Source organism: Neomonachus schauinslandi, chromosome 13 (genome assembly GCF_002201575.2).
Source record: "Neomonachus schauinslandi chromosome 13, ASM220157v2, whole genome shotgun sequence".
Lineage (NCBI taxonomy): Eukaryota > Metazoa > Chordata > Mammalia > Carnivora > Phocidae > Neomonachus > Neomonachus schauinslandi.
The window spans coordinates 73438552-73457690 of record NC_058415.1 but is presented as its reverse complement, the minus strand read 5'-3'; the positions used below and the strand labels follow the sequence as shown (position 1 = coordinate 73457690).

The 19139-nt window shown below is 41.8% G+C and overlaps 1 protein-coding gene across 1 annotated transcript; it reads right to left on the bottom strand.

Annotated features, from left to right (window-relative positions):
- Positions 1–729: 729 nt before the first annotated feature.
- Positions 730–19118, bottom strand: PRPF4 (pre-mRNA processing factor 4). Its single transcript, XM_021691250.1, has 14 exons — positions 19050–19118; positions 18106–18283; positions 15160–15346; positions 11870–11957; positions 11390–11469; positions 11131–11224; positions 10356–10450; positions 9132–9190; positions 8063–8186; positions 6326–6415; positions 2592–2714; positions 2375–2482; positions 2156–2274; positions 730–1649 (listed from the first exon to the last, which is right to left on the bottom strand). The coding sequence occupies exons 1-14, from the start codon at positions 19074–19076 to the stop codon at positions 1456–1458; spliced, it is 1566 nt and encodes a 521-aa protein (XP_021546925.1). The 5' UTR covers positions 19077–19118; the 3' UTR covers positions 730–1455.
- Between the last annotated feature and the right edge of the window lie 21 nt (positions 19119–19139).

The window sequence follows — 19139 nt, the reverse complement described above, 5'->3', positions numbered from 1 at the left end:
GGGACTCAAAATATGCAACTATTTGGTTATAATTAAAATTAGACAAAAGAGTTTAGCTATATTATCACACATTCATAGTTTGCAGGATAGAGTTATTAGACAAAGCCACTGTCAGCCTCTCTGGATCAGCAAATGAAGTGTTTTGAACATTCAAGGAAAAGCCATCATATAAGCCCTTCTCCACTTCTCTATATGCAATCCTTTCTTCTTCCAAATTCCTGTATTTTTGTCAGAATTTACTGTGTACTTCATGTTCAGTGGTTGTGTATTTTGGGTGGAAAGAGATGAAGGTGACTGCTGCACGGCCAGTGAGTATGAATTACAGAGTCCAGACCCAGTTTGCTAATAGTCTGGCCCACAAGGCAGTAGTCTCTACAAAAAAAAAAAAAAAAAAAACCAAAAACCTATTAGCGGAGTGCTTATTAAGAAAAGAAAAACTGGAATAAGCCATATCTGGTATCAACCGTTTTATCTCAAACAAAAAAAAGGGGGCGGGAACCTCTATGGACCAATGGCTGGGATTCAGAAAATGCCTAACTATACAAAGTAAGTCTTTAAAGGACATTTTTTTTATAATAGGATTTTACTCTGTAGCAAGTGCGTAATAAAGAAAAAAAGAAAGCTGATGTTGACGAATACCCATGAGGGATTTTTCTGGGTTACCTTGCCATGAAAGGTACATCCTCTTAATAACCAATACAAAGGAGGTGGAACAACAGAGACTTCATGTTTGCTTTCTAGAAATTTCATTGCCTCTTGACACAATGGCCTAGCTTTGGGGTAACACAAAGGATGCCAAACTTCAAAGCAAAATGGAAGACATTTTCAGACAGGGCAAATGTTCAGTTCTGAGCTTCCTGATGCAGTTAGCATTCCAAGCAAACTCAACAGGAAGAGGTAAAATCTTCTTTACTGCATAACCCTGAGCATAGCTGTAGTCTACCTCTTCATCTCCTGTTCTAAAGGCAGAGGAAAGGTTTGCACTCTGTCAAGGCACTGGTAAACCAGGTGTGTGGTGAGAAGTGCCTCTTTACTCGAGGGCTTCCAGACTATAGTGCAGCTGCTTGCTCTGTGGGTCACATGCAGTCCTGAAGCACATACCACGTAATGGAAAGCCAAGTTTCAAAAGTAAAAATGGAGCCAGTCACAATCCTGAGTGCTGTGAAGGAGGCAACAGGGCATTCAAACAAAAGATTAATAAAAACAATGTCTACACAGTCCGTGGCAGGGCTTGAAGATGAAAATAAAAATTTCAACTACAAAAGGGGTTCATCAACACCCAGAGACTGGGCTGCCTACCTGGAGTGGAAGCTGACATGGAAATCCAATTCTTTTGAGGGTCTATACATGGTAATTGGCAAAAAACATGACAGAACGAAACATATCAATTCCTTTCTTTTGAAAATGGCTCTTACAGAAGAGCTTGAGGTTAGAGTCCTTTTTCCATGGCCCTGCCTATTCAGCCATCCAGAGCTTGAAGGTCCTGTCATATGAGCAAGTGGCTATGAGCTGCCCATCGGAAGAAATGTCTAGGCCCATCACTTTGCCTTCATGGCCAGCCAGAGTCTTCAGTGGCGACCAGCCTGGGTGGGTCCAGATCTTGGCGGTGTTATCATAAGCACCAGTGAGCAAGAAATTCCCATGGATAGCTTTAAGAGAAAAGAAGGGGAGCTGCTTGAGGAATTCAAGTATCAAAAAAGGAAAGAAAATGAAAGCACAAAAATCTGCTAAAATATATGATTTCAAAAAAGAAGATATTTCTCCATTTGGAAAAGCCCAATATTCTCATCTACATTCCTACGAGACCTCCAGGAAAAAGGGACTACACGCTTAGGGAAACGAATAACATTATTAAGGTCTTCTGGCTCTTTCCCTGACAGTCTTTTTAGAATAACATTAAGGATTCAGTGCTTACAACTTTCAGGAGACAAAAGCACTTATGGAAGTCTTCTTTACTTCCTAAAACAAGAAGCATGCTGTGCCATAGCTCTATGTGAAAATATGGTAGAGGGAAAGAACTTATAATGTGCTCCTTTTTCAACAGAGACCAAATTCTCTCTTGTTCCACTTGTAAGTTAACCTAAAGCCTGGCCTGCATTCCATGGAAGTTCAATCTATCTGTCCTGTGATTAGGCAAAACAGGAGGAAAGCTTACGCTCAAACTTGACACCAGTCACTAAGTTCTGATGGGCAGGGATGGTATAGACACAACGCCGTTGTCGAAGGTCCCACACTTTGCACGTGTTGTCACCACTGCCAGTTGCAATGTGGTACCTGTGGATCAGATATAGTGTCCAAATTAGAAACAAAGATATATTCTTTTTATCTCTGACCAATAACCCTTCCCACCCCTTAATCAATGAGTTCATTTTACCCATTGGGGGAGAAATTTATTCCATAGATTTCCTTCAGGTGGCCTTCTAAGAACATGATACACCGTCCTGTGCGCAGGTCCCAAACACGACCAAATGCATCCAGTCCCCTGACAAAGTAATTTATAAATGAACAGTCTGAATCCATTTCTCCTGGAAGCAGGGATACATAACGGGTGAACTACTGAGCTGCCCCTGGTTAGGTGGAAGAAGGCTTACCCAGTGCCAGCCAAAGAGCCATCTTGATGGAAGGCAATGTCATACACACCCATGCTGTGGCCTTCCTGATGCAGGATCTCCTCTTGAGCCTCCAAATCCCATAAGCGCCATGAGCGGTCATAGCTACAAAAAAAAATCAAACCAACAATTAGCCAGCAGATATTCAGTTCCTACAATGTGTAAAGTACTATAAACACTTGTAGCTTATATTATGCTTCTGATGAGGTGCCTGGGTGGCTCAGCCGATTAAGTGTCTGCCTTCAACTCAGGTCATGATCCCAGGGTCCCGGGATTGAGCCCTGCATCAGACTCCCCGCTCCAAGGGAAGCTTGCTTCTCCCTCTCCCTCTACCTGCCGCTCCCCCTGCTTGTGCTCGCTCTGTCAAATAAATAAATAAAATCTTTTAAAAAAAAATTATGCTTCTGAAACTATTCATACAACCATACCATCAAATTCTTTTCTGGCATAAAAAAATACCTCAACAACTAAGCATATCTGTCTTGAGTGCTACCTGGAAAACCATGGACTTCCTATAAATTTATTTCAGTGGCTATTTTAAGAATACAGTTCTCTCAGAATGGGCCAGCAGAGACTGCTGCCTTCTTTCTTTCTCAATTCCACTGTTAAGTCCTTTCACTCACTGAGTATTTGTTGGGCCTTCAAATTGATGTTGGGGATACAAAAATCAGTCATGAGAAAATAGATTAATGCAACAGATGAAGAGAATAGGAAGAGACCCACACATTTTTGGTCAAATTATTTTCAATGAGGCCACTAAAGCAATTTCAACAGGGAAAACGAAGTCTCTTCAATAACCGGTGGTAGAGGGACGCCTGGCTGGCTCAGCTGGTGGAGCATGAGACTGATCTCATGGTCATGAGTTTGAGCTCCATGTTGGGTGTAGAGATTACTTAAATAAATAAAACTTACATTTTATTTATTTACTTATTTAAAGAGGAAAAAGTATGGGGGGGGAGGGAGAGAATCTTTTTTTTTTAAGATTTATTTGAGAGAGAGAGAGAACACAGCAGGAGAGGGAGAGATAAACTCCAGCAGACTCCTCCATGAGCCTGACTTGGGGCTCAATCCCATAACCCCAAGATCACGACCTGAGCCAAAACCAAGAGTCGGACATTCAACCGACTGCACCGCCCAGGGGCCCAGGGAAAGAATCTTCAGCAAACTCCACACTGAGCATGGAGCCCGTTATGGGGCTCAATCTCACGACCCTGAGATCATGACCTGAGCTAAAATCAAGAGTCGGATGTTCAACTGACTGAGCCACCTAGGCATCCCTTAAATAAAAACAAACAAAAAAACCCACCTCAATAAACCTCAAATAAATAAACAAACAAATAAATACATGGTGGTAGAACTGTGTGTGAGAATAAAGAAAAAAAAAAAAAACCTCAATTAAAAAAAATAGGTAAAGCATCCGGACACCGCACAAAAGAGGATTTACAAATGGTCAATGGTCAATAAGCAGAGGATAAAATACTCAATACCAAGAGAGTCATAAGAGTAATAAAAATTGAAACTATGAAATTTCACCATGCAAATAGGCAGAATGATAAAACTGACACCATCAAATGCTGGCATGGATGTGAAGCAAGCAGAATTCTGGGAATGTAAAACTTACAACCAATCTGAAAAACCATACGGAAGTTTTAAAAAAGTTAAAAATACATTTACTCTATGACCTAGCAACTGCATTCCTGGGTATTCATTCAAGAGAAAATAAAGAAAAACATGTCTGCAAAAAGCATCGTACAAGGGGCGCCTGGGTGGCTCGGTCGTTAAGCGTCTGCCTTCGGCTCAGGTCATGATCCCAGGGTCCCGGGATCGAGCCCCGCATCGGGCTCCCTGCTCTGCGGGAAGCCTGCTTCTCCTCTCCCACTCTCCCTGCTTGTGTTCCCTCTCTTGCTGTGTCTCTGTCAGATAAATAAATAATCTTTAAAAAAAATAAAATAGGGCGCCTGGGTGGCTCAGTTGGTTAAGTGACTGCCTTCGGCTCAGGTCATGATCCTGGAGTCCCAGGATCGAGTCCCGCATCGGGCTCCCTGCTCGGCAGGGAGTCTGTTTCTCCCTCTGACCCTCCCCCCTCTCCTGCTCTCTCTCTCTCATTCTCTCTCTCAAATAAATAAATAAAATCTTTAAAAAATAAAATAAAATAAAATAAAATAAATAAAATAAAAGCATTGTGCAAGAGTATTTATAGCACCTTTATTCTGACTGACCCAAACCTGGAAACAGCCCAATTGTCTATCAAAGGAGAATGGATAAACTGTGGCAGAGCCATACAACTGAATACTCAGCAATAAAAAAGAACTACTGATACATGCAACAACATAAATGAAACTTTTTTTTTTTTTCTTTCAGAGACAGGGGGAAAGAGAGAGAGTATTAGAGAATCTCAGGCAGGCTCCACGTCCGGCATGGAGCCCGATGCGGGGGCTCAGTCTCATGACCCTGAGATCATGACCTGAGCCAAAAGGAAGAGTCAGATGCTCAACCGACTGAGCCACCCAGGTGCCCCTGAATGAATCTTAAAAACATTATGCTGAGCAAAAGAAGTTAGGCACAAATAAGTTCACACAGTATGAACAGACAGAATTAATTTACAGTGATAGAAATCATATCAGTGGTTGCTTTGGAAGGGGGAGTCCCCTGTGAAGGGGCATAAGGGAACATTCCAGGGTGATGGAAATATTCTATTGATAGGGATGTGGGTTATGAGTGTATGCATTTGAATTGTACACTGAAATCTATTCCACTGCATGTAAATTATATCTCAGTTAAAGAGTTCTTTAACAGGGTGCCTACGTGGCTCAGTCAGATAAGCATCTGACTCTTGGTTCCCGCTCAGTTGACGATCTCAGGGTCTTGAGATCAGGCCCCGCATTGGGCTCTGCACTCAGCGGGAAGTCTGCTTGTCCCTCTCCCTCTGCTCCTTCCCCCACCTGCGCTCTCTCAAATAAATACAATCTTAAAAAAAAAAAAAATCCTTGGGGCACTGGGGGGCTCAGTTCTTTTAAGAGTCTGCCTTCGGCTCAGGTCATGATCCCAGCGTCCTGGGATCAAGCCCCAGGTCAGGCTCCCTGCTCAGTGGGGAGTCTGCTTCTCAATCTCCCTCTGCCTCTCCCCTTGCTTGTGCTCTCTTCTCTCAAATAAATAAATAAAATCTTTTACCAAAAAAAAAAAAAAAAAATCTTTAACAGCTTCTGGCCTTAATGAGCTTACAGAACCGGAAGGGGAGACCGATTTGTTTTTTTATTTTTTTAAAGATTTTATTTTTAAGTAATCTCTATACCCAAGGTGGGCCTTGAACTTAACAACCCCAAGATCAAGAGCTGCAGGCTCTACTGAATGAACCAGCCAGGTGCCCCAGAAAGGGAGACCAACTTGTAAGCAGAGAGACTAAAATACAATGTGCGGTGGAAAAAACCAAAACCCAAAAAAACCACAAAACACCACTAGTATTGGTCAAGAAAGAGAAGAGTGAAAATTCTAGTTTTCTGGCAATTAGTAACTGAAATTTCAGATTAACTGCAGTTTAAAAGCAAATACAGTTGGCCCAAACTTTATCATATACTCTCTTCTGATTCTGATTCATTGCAGCCCAAGAAAATCCTACTTGAAGATCTCTGTTCTTAAAATTTCCTTGGCAGTCAGTCATAAGGGGTTAACAAGATGCCACAGGCCTGTATGGATAGAACAATAAGAGGATGGCTTACCAGGTGGTGCCCAAGAAACGCCCCGATGGATGCCACATTACACGGGCCACACGCACTGTATGGCCTTCAATATCCGCCACTGGTTCATCACTGAAAAAGAACCATTAAATAGAAAGGAGTAAACTATTTTATAGCCATAAATATTCATTGAATTTATTAACTATTGTGACAAATGCACCCGTTCTGTAGGATTTAAAAGGCCAAATCCTAACTAAACTCACTGTTAAAAATGCAGGGTTAACAATTTATGTTACTTCCCAAAGTCTTAAAAGAGCGTTGGTGGTATACTGGTGAGCACAGCTGCCTTCCAAAGTCTTAAAAGATTTGGGACTATTTCATGTGCTCACAGGGCAAAACTGCCCACAGCACTTCAATACACACTATCTTGCTATATCTCAATTCAGTATGTTAATCAATGCTTAATGCTATTATCATTTAGGATTAGAGAAAAATAAAAGATAATTCAGCCTGACAAGCAAAATATACACCAAAGGAGTGCTGAGATTCTAGAAAGAAAACATATTTTAATAGGGATGTGAAGCTACAGAAATCAAATAGTTTTGGTACGGGGCGCCTGGGTGGCTCAGTTGGTTAAGCGACTGCCTTCGGCTCAGGTCATGATCCCAGGGTCCTGGGATCGAGTCCCACATCGGGCTCCCGGCTCAGCGGGGAGCCTGCTTCTCCCTCTGACCCTCTCCTCTCTCATGCTGTTTCTCTCTCGCTCGCTCTCTAATAAATAAATAAATAAAATCTTAAAAAAAAAAAAATTACAAATAGTTTTGGTACAAGTGGATTACAGATAAATTTATCTCAAACTTTAGCTTGTTGAAGGATGCACACGAAAAAAGGAACTCCTAAACAGAGGCTTAGTTTCCTTTGGTGGCCATAAATTCTACTCCCCAGCAACCACAGAAAAAAGAATTGAAACACCAGTGAAAGGAAGTAAACACGAACCCTAAAGAGGGCAATTAAAAAGGGAACTTTGTCAATGTGCATACATAGAGCTAATCAAAGTCCTAGGGGAACAAATATTGCTAAGTGATACCAAAGCCAATTAAAACTTGCTGTGCTCAGAGGTAAGACCCTGTCTGGCAAAGAGTACAGACGCTAATTAGCTCTGTACAAAAACCTGGCAGAAAAGTCGCATGTGCTTTCCCAAAGAAAGAAAACTAAGCAACTGAATTCAGATTTCTTTTAGCCAACAAAGAGCTTTCACAAATTTCCTGGAAAACAATAATCATAAACACATTAAAAACCCCCAAACTGCTGTAATGGGAAAATATGTTCTAGGTAAAGGAGGAAGCTGTTGGGAGGAGACATCACATCCTTAGCAATATTGCCTCAGAACTTCACTGTCCTCTCCCCTGTGGCCGTTTGCTAGGAGCCAATGTGCTGCCAAGAATATTATCTTTACTCAGTCTACCAACTAGGGCTTTTCTCCAAGTCAGTGTATTGCACAGGAAGTGTAAATAGATCTTTCCAGAATAACTGGACTGGGAAAACAATGGCTACTATGTTAGAGGCAAAAATCAAGGTCCAAAGTTAAAAAATAAGAAAAACCTAACATAACTCCTCTGTCGAGAAAAGGTCAAAGAAAGAAATCCTACATTCTATGGTCACACCAAGTTCCCTTGACTCTTAGACCATCTCTGGGGTTAGATGCCAGATTCTCAGGTCCCAAGGACCAACCAAGCAACTCTTTAGTGACCGCAGTATGGGCAGAATAGTCATGTTCACCTGTCAAGGCTCCAAAGCTTCACAGAACCATCTGCAGCACAAGAGGCCAGATTGACATCTTTCTGGTCCAAGGAGACAGTGGATTTTGGATGGAATACAATTGCTCCTACATTTGTGTTATGGCCTGAAGGAGTGTAAGAAATCAAAGTTAAAGGTTTCCCACCCCTTACAATTTATGTGCAAAACAGACTATGATGAATTAACACAATATATATTAGGGAACATGTGGACAGATAGGGTATTAAAGTGACTGCTGAACTATTAAAAAAAAAAGAGCTATTTTAAATTAATATTTAAATTACAGGGGCGCCTGGGTGGCTCAGATGGTTAAGGGTCTGCCTTCGACTCAGGTCATGATCCCAGAGTCCTGGGATCGAGTCCCGCATCGGGCTCCCTGCTCTGCGGGAAGTCTGCTTCTCCCTCTGCCTCTCTCTTTCTCATGAATAAATAAAATCTTAAAAAAAAAAAAAAAATTTAAATTACATTAAAAAGAGCAAAACACAAACCACCTTTACTTTTTTTGGTTCAGAGATTGCACAATGCCAGAATGGGGCTGGACATGAGAGAAAAGTGATTTGTATATAAACTCATTGTCTTCCAGCTTTGTGGTGAGAACCAAACCAAGACAATTTGAATCAAGAATTAATCTTGTGTTGGGGCACCTGGGTGGCTCAGTCGGTTAAGCGTCTGCCTTTGGCTCAGGTTATGATCCTGGAGTTCCGGGATCAAGTCCTGCATCAGGCTCCCTGCTCAGCAGGGAGTCTGCTTCTCCCTCTGCCCTTCACCCTGCTTGTGCTCTCTCTCTTTCTCTCCCTCAAATAAATAAAATCTTAAAAAAAAAAAAAAAAGAAGAATTAATCTTGTGTGTACTGGGTCTGAGTGTCAGGCAGATTAGTATAGTTTTGCTGTCTGACAGGGTTCACACTGGGAAAATGAGATTTATTATTTATTTATTTGTGAGTAAAGAAATAGAAGTTTATTAAGTGAAGATACAGAAAAAGCTCTCAAGGGTGAGAGGAGTCCCGACAGGATTGCCCACGAGTGAGACTTAAACAAGATTCTAACTCACCTCGGAGAGTGTGAAGGAGGTTGCAATCGGGAACAGACCAGAGCTTGCAAAGCCCACTCCTATCAAATACAAAGGAAAGCATCTCAGCCAGGGTTGGTCTGGGAAGGAAAAGGTACCTTGATAACATTCCTAAAGGACAATCTCTTCTCACCCCAATAAACTTTACAGTGGTACACAGAAAAAGAAAACTAAAGGGCTTACGATTTGATGGTTTATAGAAGAAAGCTGCACCCACGTCTCATGCAACCAGATGCCTCTACAGGACTACAGTTAATATAGTACAAGTTGCTATTCTCCCTAACGTTTGGATTGATTGGTGAAGGAAGGTAGGACGAATTAAACTATCCAAGAATAATATTATCTCCTTAAATAGGAATAGCATTTTCTGCTTACAAAGTAAATTTTTTTTAAAAAGACTTTTTATTTCAGAAAATTTCCAACAAATTACTTTTATATCTAACAATTCAAATGATCCTTATAGGAGACCTGGGAGGTAAATATGTAGGAACGACCATTTCTTTTTATAAGGAAGGTAGCTGAGGCTTGCAGAGGTGCAAGGATTTGAGTAGGTCCTTGGCTTTCTCCTGACCCAATCTCAATTTCTACCCAGTCAAGTAGTTCCTGTGCATACAACATAAAGAAGCTTCCCTTGTCACTAGATGGCCATGTCCCACAAAAATAACTAAATAGAGCAAAACAACAAAGTTATCACATCCTAAGAGCTTTCTGCATATGTGGTGGTAACTAGTAAAGAAAATAAAAGATAAAAACAATAATTCATGCTTACTGAATCCTTACCACATACCACGCACTGTTAAGGCAAAATGGTTTACAACATTATCTCACCCTACTGTACAGATAAGGAAACTGAAGCTTACAGAGTATCTTGTCTGGGTTACCTAACTAAAAAAGAAAAGCCGTATTGAGGTGTGGAAACTGGTCAGTCAATAAACTATGTATCTGCTCCAAAATGCTAGTGTCCAGAACATGACTGACATGTCATGGATCTCTGGGGTCCCTTATGAATAGAAAGAACTGCTAAGCGCAGACTATCTTGTATAATATAACAGGTGTATAATATAACTGGCATCTCTAGTTTGGTGCGATCATGAGAAGCAGAGAAAGGACACAGAAATGAGCATCTAAGACAAAAGCTGGTTTTTTCTTTTTACCCTGAACCTGTCCTCCACTTAGGAAAAATATCACTGTAAAAACAGGACTTACCAACAAGCTGTGGCCAGCATTTTGGAATTAGGACTAAAGTGGCAGTAGGAGATAGGCCGATCATCCCCAATCTGACTGCAGAAATTATTCAAAGACTTAAAAAAAGGAAAAAAGGGACAAATAGTAATCATTAATAGGCTAATCCCAAAAAGACCCAACTTTCTAGTTTTAGCCCACCCCCCAAGATTCTTCTATACTTCTCGTTTTTTTTTTTTTTTTTTTTTAAGATTTTATTTATTCATCTGACAGAGAGAGACACAGCGAGAGAGGGAACACAAGCAGGGGAGTGGGAGAGGGAGAAGCAGGCTTCCCGCGGAGCAGGGAGCCGGATGTGGGGCTCGATCCCAGGACCCCGGGATCATGACCTGAGCCGAAGGCAGACGCTTAACCACTGAGCCACCCAGGCGCCCCTATACTTCTCTTGTTGTTAAGAGACACTTATGTTCATGAATGGAACTCCAGCATGCTGTCTTATACACTAGTAGTATCATTACTTTTGCTGTCAGCTCAACTTACACAGGAAAGCCACGGAGAGAGCTAAAGTACAGCTTTGACATATTAAAAGGGAATTAAAAAGCAGAACCAAAGGCCTCTGCTGAGTACCAACCATAGTAGGTTCCTGCCACCCTAAATGATGGCTCTTCTCAAACAGCAAGTGTAAGCAGGGAGGGATAATCATAGCTGCCTTTACCTTCCAAGAGGCAGGCCAAAGTAGGAAATCTAATGACTATTTAAAAGCCCTTACTATATTGGACAATCACTGAGAGCATCTTACCCGAAGAGATTTGTGCAGCTCTTGCATCTGGGAGGTCCTGGTTGTCTCAGGAATCTCTTTATGGAGACGAGCCTCTTCCAAGCGTTTCATTGCCCTATGACACAGATGATTACCATGAGCAAACAGGTTGAGAAAAAGGTCCATAGAGTATCCCTAATACTCAATTTTCATTTAACCAGTCTTTCTAAAACAGATCCTCAGTCCTCGAGAGAAAACAAGAAAAAATATGCTTCTTTCTCCTTCTAGAGGCTCTCTTTACCTGGGCAGTGAATAATTAGCAATCCATAGTCTAGCGACCTTCAGGCTGTTTGGTCCTTCATGGTACCAGGTTTGCTGATACTGAAAGTGAAATTAAGAGCAGAAATGTTAAGTCTGAAGCATTCCTGCCCTCTCATAGCTGTCAATTCTCTATTGTAACTGCCCAGAAAAAAGGGTGAAATAGTTCAGTAATAGGATGAAATCAGGCATGTGTGCTTTCTACTGTTTTTATGAACTCTTACTGCATGGCTTCCTGTTCCTTGTTAAAAGTTACACCAGGAACCCTATGTTTTTTTTTCCTGAATGGGAAACCCACTTACACCTACATAGGAACCACAAACTATTCCCAACAACTATTCCTAAATGGTGGAATCCTCAAACACATTCCCTTCCCCCTGGCAAAGCAAAACCCGGCAAAAGAAAATGAGAGCACCCCTCATTTCCTTCACTTTCATACTGTGAAACCAAAGACATATTTTACCTCTTCTTTGGACTTCTTAGATTTCTCATCATCTTTTTTGGTCTTTTTTAAGGCATCAGTACCAACCACTGAGAGGATATTTCTTAACCTGGAACAAAAAAGATTATAATTTAAATGGAGTCGAGATTAGACTGTGAAAAGTGTGTCTAAGAAGAGAAAGCTTGTCCTATTCTCTCACCATTTAAACGCCAAGCAACCTTCTTTAAGAGTCAAGTTGTCATGCCTAAACTCCCACTGTGATTTCTTATTTTTTTTTTTTAAGTAACCTCTACACTCAGTGTGAGGCTGGAACTCACAACCCTAAGATCAAGAGTCATATGCTCTTCTGACTGAACCAGCCAGGTGCACCTCCAGTGTGATTTCGTTCACTCAGTCTTATTTGAAGATTCCCTAATTAGAACTATAAGCAATTATCCTATTCAATTTAGAGTCAACTAGCCCCAACACTACTACCACCTGGTCTGTGAATACAGCCAATCTTCGTTCAATGCCACAATGTGCCGGATACTGACTGAGGTGCTAGGTGTACGAAAATGACTAAGAAGCAGTTCTTGATCCCAAGTTAGCATAATCCTGGTAGAGGGGAGGAGGGCGGTGGAGAAGGTGGGTGGACAGAAAGTACCAGGGAACCACAATACATTATACTAAGTATTATGACAATGGTATGTACTGGGCACTAAGGGGGAACATAAAAAAAATACCTAACCTAGGCTTGCAGGGAGGACCAGGGAAGGTTTCACAGAGGAGGTGTTTCCTGAACTGAGTCCTCATTTAGTAAGGTCGATAGGTCAAGAATGGAGAAGGACAGCTGAAGCAGAGGGTTCAACAGATGTAAAGGTCTGAAAGTAAGAAAAGCTTGGTGAGGTTGGAATCGCAAATATTTCAATGTGGCTGGAGCCTGGAGCACCAGAGAAGGGCTGGTGAGAGAGAGGGCTGCAAATGTAAGTAGGGGCCAGGTCATAAAGAGTAGTCAGGAGTAGTAGTAGTAGCAAGGAGGGTTTACATTTGAGAAAGATTCCCTGGGGAAGTAGAGAGAGAGAATGGATTGAAGAGGGAATAATAAAAGTAGGGAAATCAACCTACTATTTAGGAATCGTCTCTTTTTTTTTAAGATTTATTTATTTGAGAGAAAGAGACACAGCGAGAGAGGGAACACAAGCAGGGGGAGTGGGAGAGGGAGAAGCAGACTCCCTACTGAGCAGGGATGATAAAAGTCTTCTTTGAGAAGGTGGTATTTATGCTGAAACCAAAAGAATAAAAAGGCTTTAAAGGCAAGAGAGGGGAACAAAAAGAGAAAAAAATTAAATGGAAAAAAACAGAAAAAGAGTTTTACTATTCCAGGAAGACCCTTAAGGGTACTAAGTCTAGTAAATTGGGAAAGAGTGACATAAGAGGTTGAAGAGCATGATCAACAGTTTTTTACTCTATGTTTAATAAGAAGACACTGATGGATTTTAAGCAAGCAATTAACACAACATGTTTGGGGCTATTACGACAATCTAGGTGTGAAAGCAATTAAGGCAGAGAAAAGAGGACACACCGGAGGTACATTTCGGTACAAATCTAGAAACAGATTTTGCTGATGGATTACAAAGGAGGTGAGGCAACTGAAACCTGTGAATGGTAGTGTTATTTGCAAGGAGAATAGAAGGTGGGAAACAGATGAGTTCAATCTAGACATGTCCAGTTTGAAGTACCTACAGGATATCTAGGCCACAGAGATCTGGGAGTCAACAGAATATACACAGTAAATGATGCCATGGGAGTGGATCTGATTGCCCAGGATGAGTGCGGAATAAGGGCAAAAACTACAATTTTTTTTTTTTTTTTTTTAAGATTTTATTTATTTATTTGAGAGAGAGAGAGAATGAGAGACAGAGAGCATGAGAGGGAGGAGGGTCAGAGGGAGAAGCAGACTCCCTGCCGAGCAGGGAGCCCGATGCGGGACTCAATCCAGGGACTCCAGGATCATGACCTGAGCCGAAGGCAGTCGCTTAACCAACTGAGCCACCCAGGCGCCCCCAAAAACTACAATTTATATAAAGGTTGGGCAGGGGAAAAATGGGGCTCAGAAGAATTAGCCAGAGAAATAGGAGTGAAATTTAGACTTGGTTTTATGAAAGGGAGTGTTTTCAAGGAGGGAGTGGCTGACAGGGCCATTCTTAGTAAAGAGGAGTGAGTGACCTTAATAAAGAGCAATTTCGATGTGACAGTGGTCAGTTTGCAGCAGGCTGAAGAGCAAATGAGGGGTAAGGGCCCGAAGAGAGTCAGTGCACTAAGTGAGGAGTAGATGATCCTCAAGGAAAAGGGGACCATGGCAGGAGGGGCAGGCTGTCATTCATGTCTCAGAGGGGCTCGTCATGCCCAGGGCTCATGGGTCACTGTTCTCCAAGTGCCAGGGGTAGGCAGACGGTGGCATGGAGCACCTCCTCCAACACTGTGCTCTGGTGGAGAAAGCACTGACCTGTCCACTCCCCAAGTTCCACTCTTCTGAAGTACCTTTTGCACCCCACCCCTATTAGGACAACCAGTCCCCTCCCACCTGGGAGCCTCCTTTTCTTTCTGTCCTTTAGCCCTTCCTGCCACCCAGCCACTGCCCAGGGGTGCCCCCTCCTCTCCTACCCTCCCCAACCCTTGTGGCCAGCCAGGCTGGGTTTGTAAGATACTAGGTTGGTACAGTGGTTTTTTTTTTCTTGTAATTTAAACAGGCCCAGCATTACTGGTTCTACTTAATGGACATGAGATATGGTAGAGGTTTTAAAGTGATTAAATGTGCAGACTATGCAAATAAGGGAAAAAATGATGAAAGGGAGAGATGGGACAGTGGACAGAAAGACAAAGGAGGTCCTCATCACTGTGTATGACTAGCCGTCACTAAGAGACTCTGAAACCATAAAATCACAAGAGGAGTATCATCTGAGGAAAGTGCGCCTTTTCAGTAATAACCCCAAATACTTATCATTATGTTTTATGACACTGACAAGGGGAACGTGTGTGTTGTCTAAATTTTCAAAGTTCGACAACACATATTTACTCAACTCACAATTCCATATTGGGGAGAGAGGGTTCTCATGTTAACACCCTATTCATAGTTTATAAAGAAAAATTAGTAGTGGAGTAAAAAATTGGTCTACTCAGATCATGGGCTAAACTATATAAAAACAACTTAGTTAGATATTCTATTAACATTACCTGAGACATTCCATTAAAGTCTTAGCTACAAGTATCAACAGAAATTTGAAAGTAGAACTTTGTGATTAAAAAAGAGATCAAATATTTAGAAAGGACACCTTTCTCTTCTTTCAGCAGGACCCTCTCCAAAAAGTGTGATGGGCTCCCCCAAGGCTCTAAGGCAAGCCTTGACCTCTGAGTCATCAGTGGAAACATTGATTTGCCGGGCTCGCTTTCTTCTCTCAAACTCGGCTAACACTTCGGCCTGTCGTTCACTGATGTGCTCTTCAATTTCAAACACCTCTCCTATAAAAAGAACAGGCAATATCAGCATAATCACCAGATCTTCTTCAAATAAGGGGAAAAAATAATTTCTTATAATTCCAGTCTGCATGTCCTCTAGGAACTAGTCCATTATATACTTCAGAGTTTACTGTTTCTCAGTTTATTAAATTGTGCCAAACACAAAAAACTAAATTACATAGCTTTAAAAGGCAGGAAAACTGCACACCATCTTACTTATTTTTTTATTTTAAAGATTTTATTTATTTATTTGAGAGAGAGAGCGCATGTATGAGTGGGGGGAAGAGCGGAGAAGCAGACTCCCCACTGAGTGGGGAGCCCCATGCAGGGCTCAGATCCCATGACCCTGAGGTGATGATCTGAGCCAAAATCAAGAGTCAGATGCTTAACTGACTAAGCCATGCAGGCGCCCCCATGCCATCTTATTTTGACAACCTTACACCTATATAAACACATAACTTAGATGAAAAAGAGTATGAAGCACCTTCAGCAAATGAATTAAGTAGACACCTTCTATCCAGAAGATAAAATAGACACATTATTTTAACACTTGCCAAAGCTATTCTCTAAAATAGTCCCAGTCTGTGGACATCTACAAATGTAACTAAGAAACTGGAGATAATTTCCATGAAAATGCTATCCCTTGATTATAGGCTTTTTTTTTATGTTCAGTTAGCCAACATATAGTACATCGTTTTTGATGTAGTGTTAAACGATTCATTAGTTGCATATAACACCCAGTGCTCATCACAACACCTGCCCTCCTCCCATCACCCGGTTACTCTGTCCCCCCACCCCTCCCTTCTGTAACCCTCAGTTTGTTTCCCAGAGTCCAGAGTCTCTCATGGTTTGTCTCCTCCTCTGATTTCTTCCCAGTTTTCCCTCCCTTCCCCTGTGGTCCTCCGTGATTCCTTATGTTCCACATGAGTGAAACCATATGATAATTGTCTTTCTCTGCTTGACTTATTTCACTTAGCATAATCCCCTCCAATTCTATCCATGTCTTGACTAAAGGCTTTCTGAATAATCTAGCAGGTTTTTAAAAAATTTTTAAATATATTTTTTGAAGATTTTATTTATTTGACAGAGAGAGAGAGAGTACAAGCAGGGGGAGCGGCAGACAGAAGGAAAGGGAGAAGCAGGCTCCCGCTGGCAGAGAGCCTGATGTGGGGCTCGATCCCAGAACACTGGGATCATGACCTGAGTTGAAGGCAGTCGCTTAACTGACTGAGCCACCCAGGCGCCCCCTCTAGCGGTTAGTTTTAAAACCCACACTGAATACAAGGATTTTTAAATTTTATTTATTTTTTTTAAGATTTTATTTATTTACTTGACAGAAGACAGCGAGAAAGGGAACACAAACAGGGGGAGTGGGAGAGGGAGAAGTAGGCATCCCGCTGAGGAGAGAGCCCCACAGGCTCGATCCCAGAATCCTGGGATCATGACCTGAGCCGAAGGCGGATGCTTAACGACTGAGCAACCCAGGCGCCCCGATTTTTTTTTTTTTTTAAGTAGGCTCCACACCCAGCGTGGAGCCCAACGTGGGTCTTGAACTCACACCCCTGACATCAAGACCTGAGCTGAGGTCAAGAGTCAGATGCTTAACTGACTGAGCCACCCAAGCACCCCTGAATACAAGGATTTTGATGAAAAAGTGAGAATTACAGTGGTGATGCAACCTAAAACAGTCTGAACAGTTAAAAAAAAGTCATTAAAGTGCACGTATATAGAAAAGAAAATGTGTGGGAAGATCAATGAGAAACTTAAGTCCTTTCTGTAGAAAAGTCTCTTCACTTTTTACCCTCTGTACTGTTTGAATTTCTTATGACAAACATGTATAACTTTAGAGAAGATCTCAGGTCACGAGATCGAGCCTCACATTGGGCTCCATGCTGAGCGTGGAGCTTGCATGGGGTTCTCTCTCTCCCTCTCCGTTTCCCCCTCCCCCCCCATGCACATGTGCGGTTGCGTGCTCTCTCTAAATAAATAAATAAAGATAGAGAGGACCATTAGTTATTGATGTGGAAAGCTATCCTCAACAGTGTATCAGTGAAAAATGCAAGTTATAAAACAATTTGTATATGTTTCATTTGTGAAAAAAATGACAAATTTTTACAGCTTTATTAAATTGGAAAGACATAGAGCCAATTAATAAGGATTACAGGATTTTCTACTTTACACATTTCTACACTTTGATTTTAAGATTTTATTTATTTATCTATTTGAGAGAGAGAGCGCACGCACACACGTGCACAGAGGGAGAGTGAGAGGGAGAAGGAGACTCCCTCATGAACGGAGAGCCCAATGTGGGGCTTGATCCCAAGGCCCCAAGATCATGACCTGAGCTGAAGGCAGACACTTAACCGACTGAGCCACCCAGGCGCCCTAACACTTTGATTTCTTTCAAAATAAAAATATTACTTTTATGATTTAAAACAGATATTTCATTTAGCGTGAAAAATTAGGAAATTAAAAAGGAGAGAATGTTACAAACCATAGTAGCTTCAAACCAATGCCAGAACTATACTAGATCTCTGGAAGACAAATGGAATCAACTTGAATCCAAATACACACTGAATAAATTCCTGGTAAGATTACTAACAATTCAATGGAAGAAAAATTGTATAAAAGGTTTTAAGAGAAAGGCTCTTTGGATGATGCTAACCAGTGTAGGCAAAGGATGGCCTTACATAAATCCAAGTTTCATTGAAATTTCTGAGTATAATACAAAGATAAAGAGAGACTCACTATTTGCATCTTACCAGAGGTTATGTTAATATTTCCTGCTTCAATTCCAGCTTTAAGTCCTTCTTTTCCCAAAATCCCAGACTCTCCTTTGGCCAGACGCTCCCTCTCCTTCTCTTCCAAACTTCCATAATAGATGTGTGGTTTCTTCACAACAGGAGCAACTAAGTCATCAGGTGCCTTAGTTTTGGCTGCCTGATAAATCGAAGACATGGATTAACCTGAGGCTTAATCTTAGTCATTTATTAGCCTTCCCCAAAGGATGGAGCTCATCCTGAGCTTCAATCCTACTTCTTCCCCAAAGGAAAGGACAAGTTGGTCATCATTTAGGATATCTCCACTGACTGGGGGCAGGGGCGTGTGTGTCCCTCAATTACTTAGGTTTTGCAGATAGGAAAAAGCTAATAAAACTAGTGAATTACTCTTGGTAATTTTTCTATCAAAGATTTGCTTTGGAACATATTTACCTCGTTCCGTTGCAATCTCTTCTTGGGTTTTATGAAACTTCCAAGGCTACTGCTCATCACAGGGGAAACATCAAGGATCACGAATAACCAACGCAATACTGAGGGGGACTAGTTAGTTGTTGGTCTACACGTTTCAAACGTATTCAGACGTAAGGCAATATATATGAAGTTAGGAGGCCTTACTATAATTAAGAAATCTGACGTAGACATAAATCTGAGCCAAGATACTACTCCCTTCCAGAGCTCCATTTTTGGACCAGTTGGAAGAGGTATTTACAGTTTGGGGCTGTAGTGAGAGGTGCAAATGAACTAAAACACAGGAACGCACTTAGGGATCAGGAAAACGCTGCTCCTCTAAGACAGGATCGAGTCTCGCAGCCTTTCACCTCAGTCCTCCTCCACCTTAGGCCGTTCCCGAGCGGCCCCATCTCGCAGGAACCGCTTGTCCCCCAACCCCTTCCGCGTTCCTCGCCAGAGTGAGCTGAGATCCGTACCGTGGAGGAGCCTCGTGAGGTAGCCATGCTGAGCTCCCGAGCCGCGAAGCCCCAACGAAAGCCGAGCTGCGTTTCAGACGGTCCACCGCG

What these genes read in the sequence shown, in the direction of transcription:
- PRPF4 (XM_021691250.1), bottom strand. Translation starts at nt 19,076, where the DNA reads ATGGCTACCTCACGAGGCTCCTCCACG. An exon ending in CCTCCTTCACACTCTCCGAG is followed by an intron (nt 8,187 to 9,131) that starts GTGAGTTAGAAT and finishes ACACTCCTTCAG; the next exon opens with GCCATAACACAAATGTAGGA. An exon ending in ATAAATTTCTCCCCCAATGG is followed by an intron (nt 2,275 to 2,374) that starts GTAAAATGAACT and finishes TCTGATCCACAG; the next exon opens with GTACCACATTGCAACTGGCA.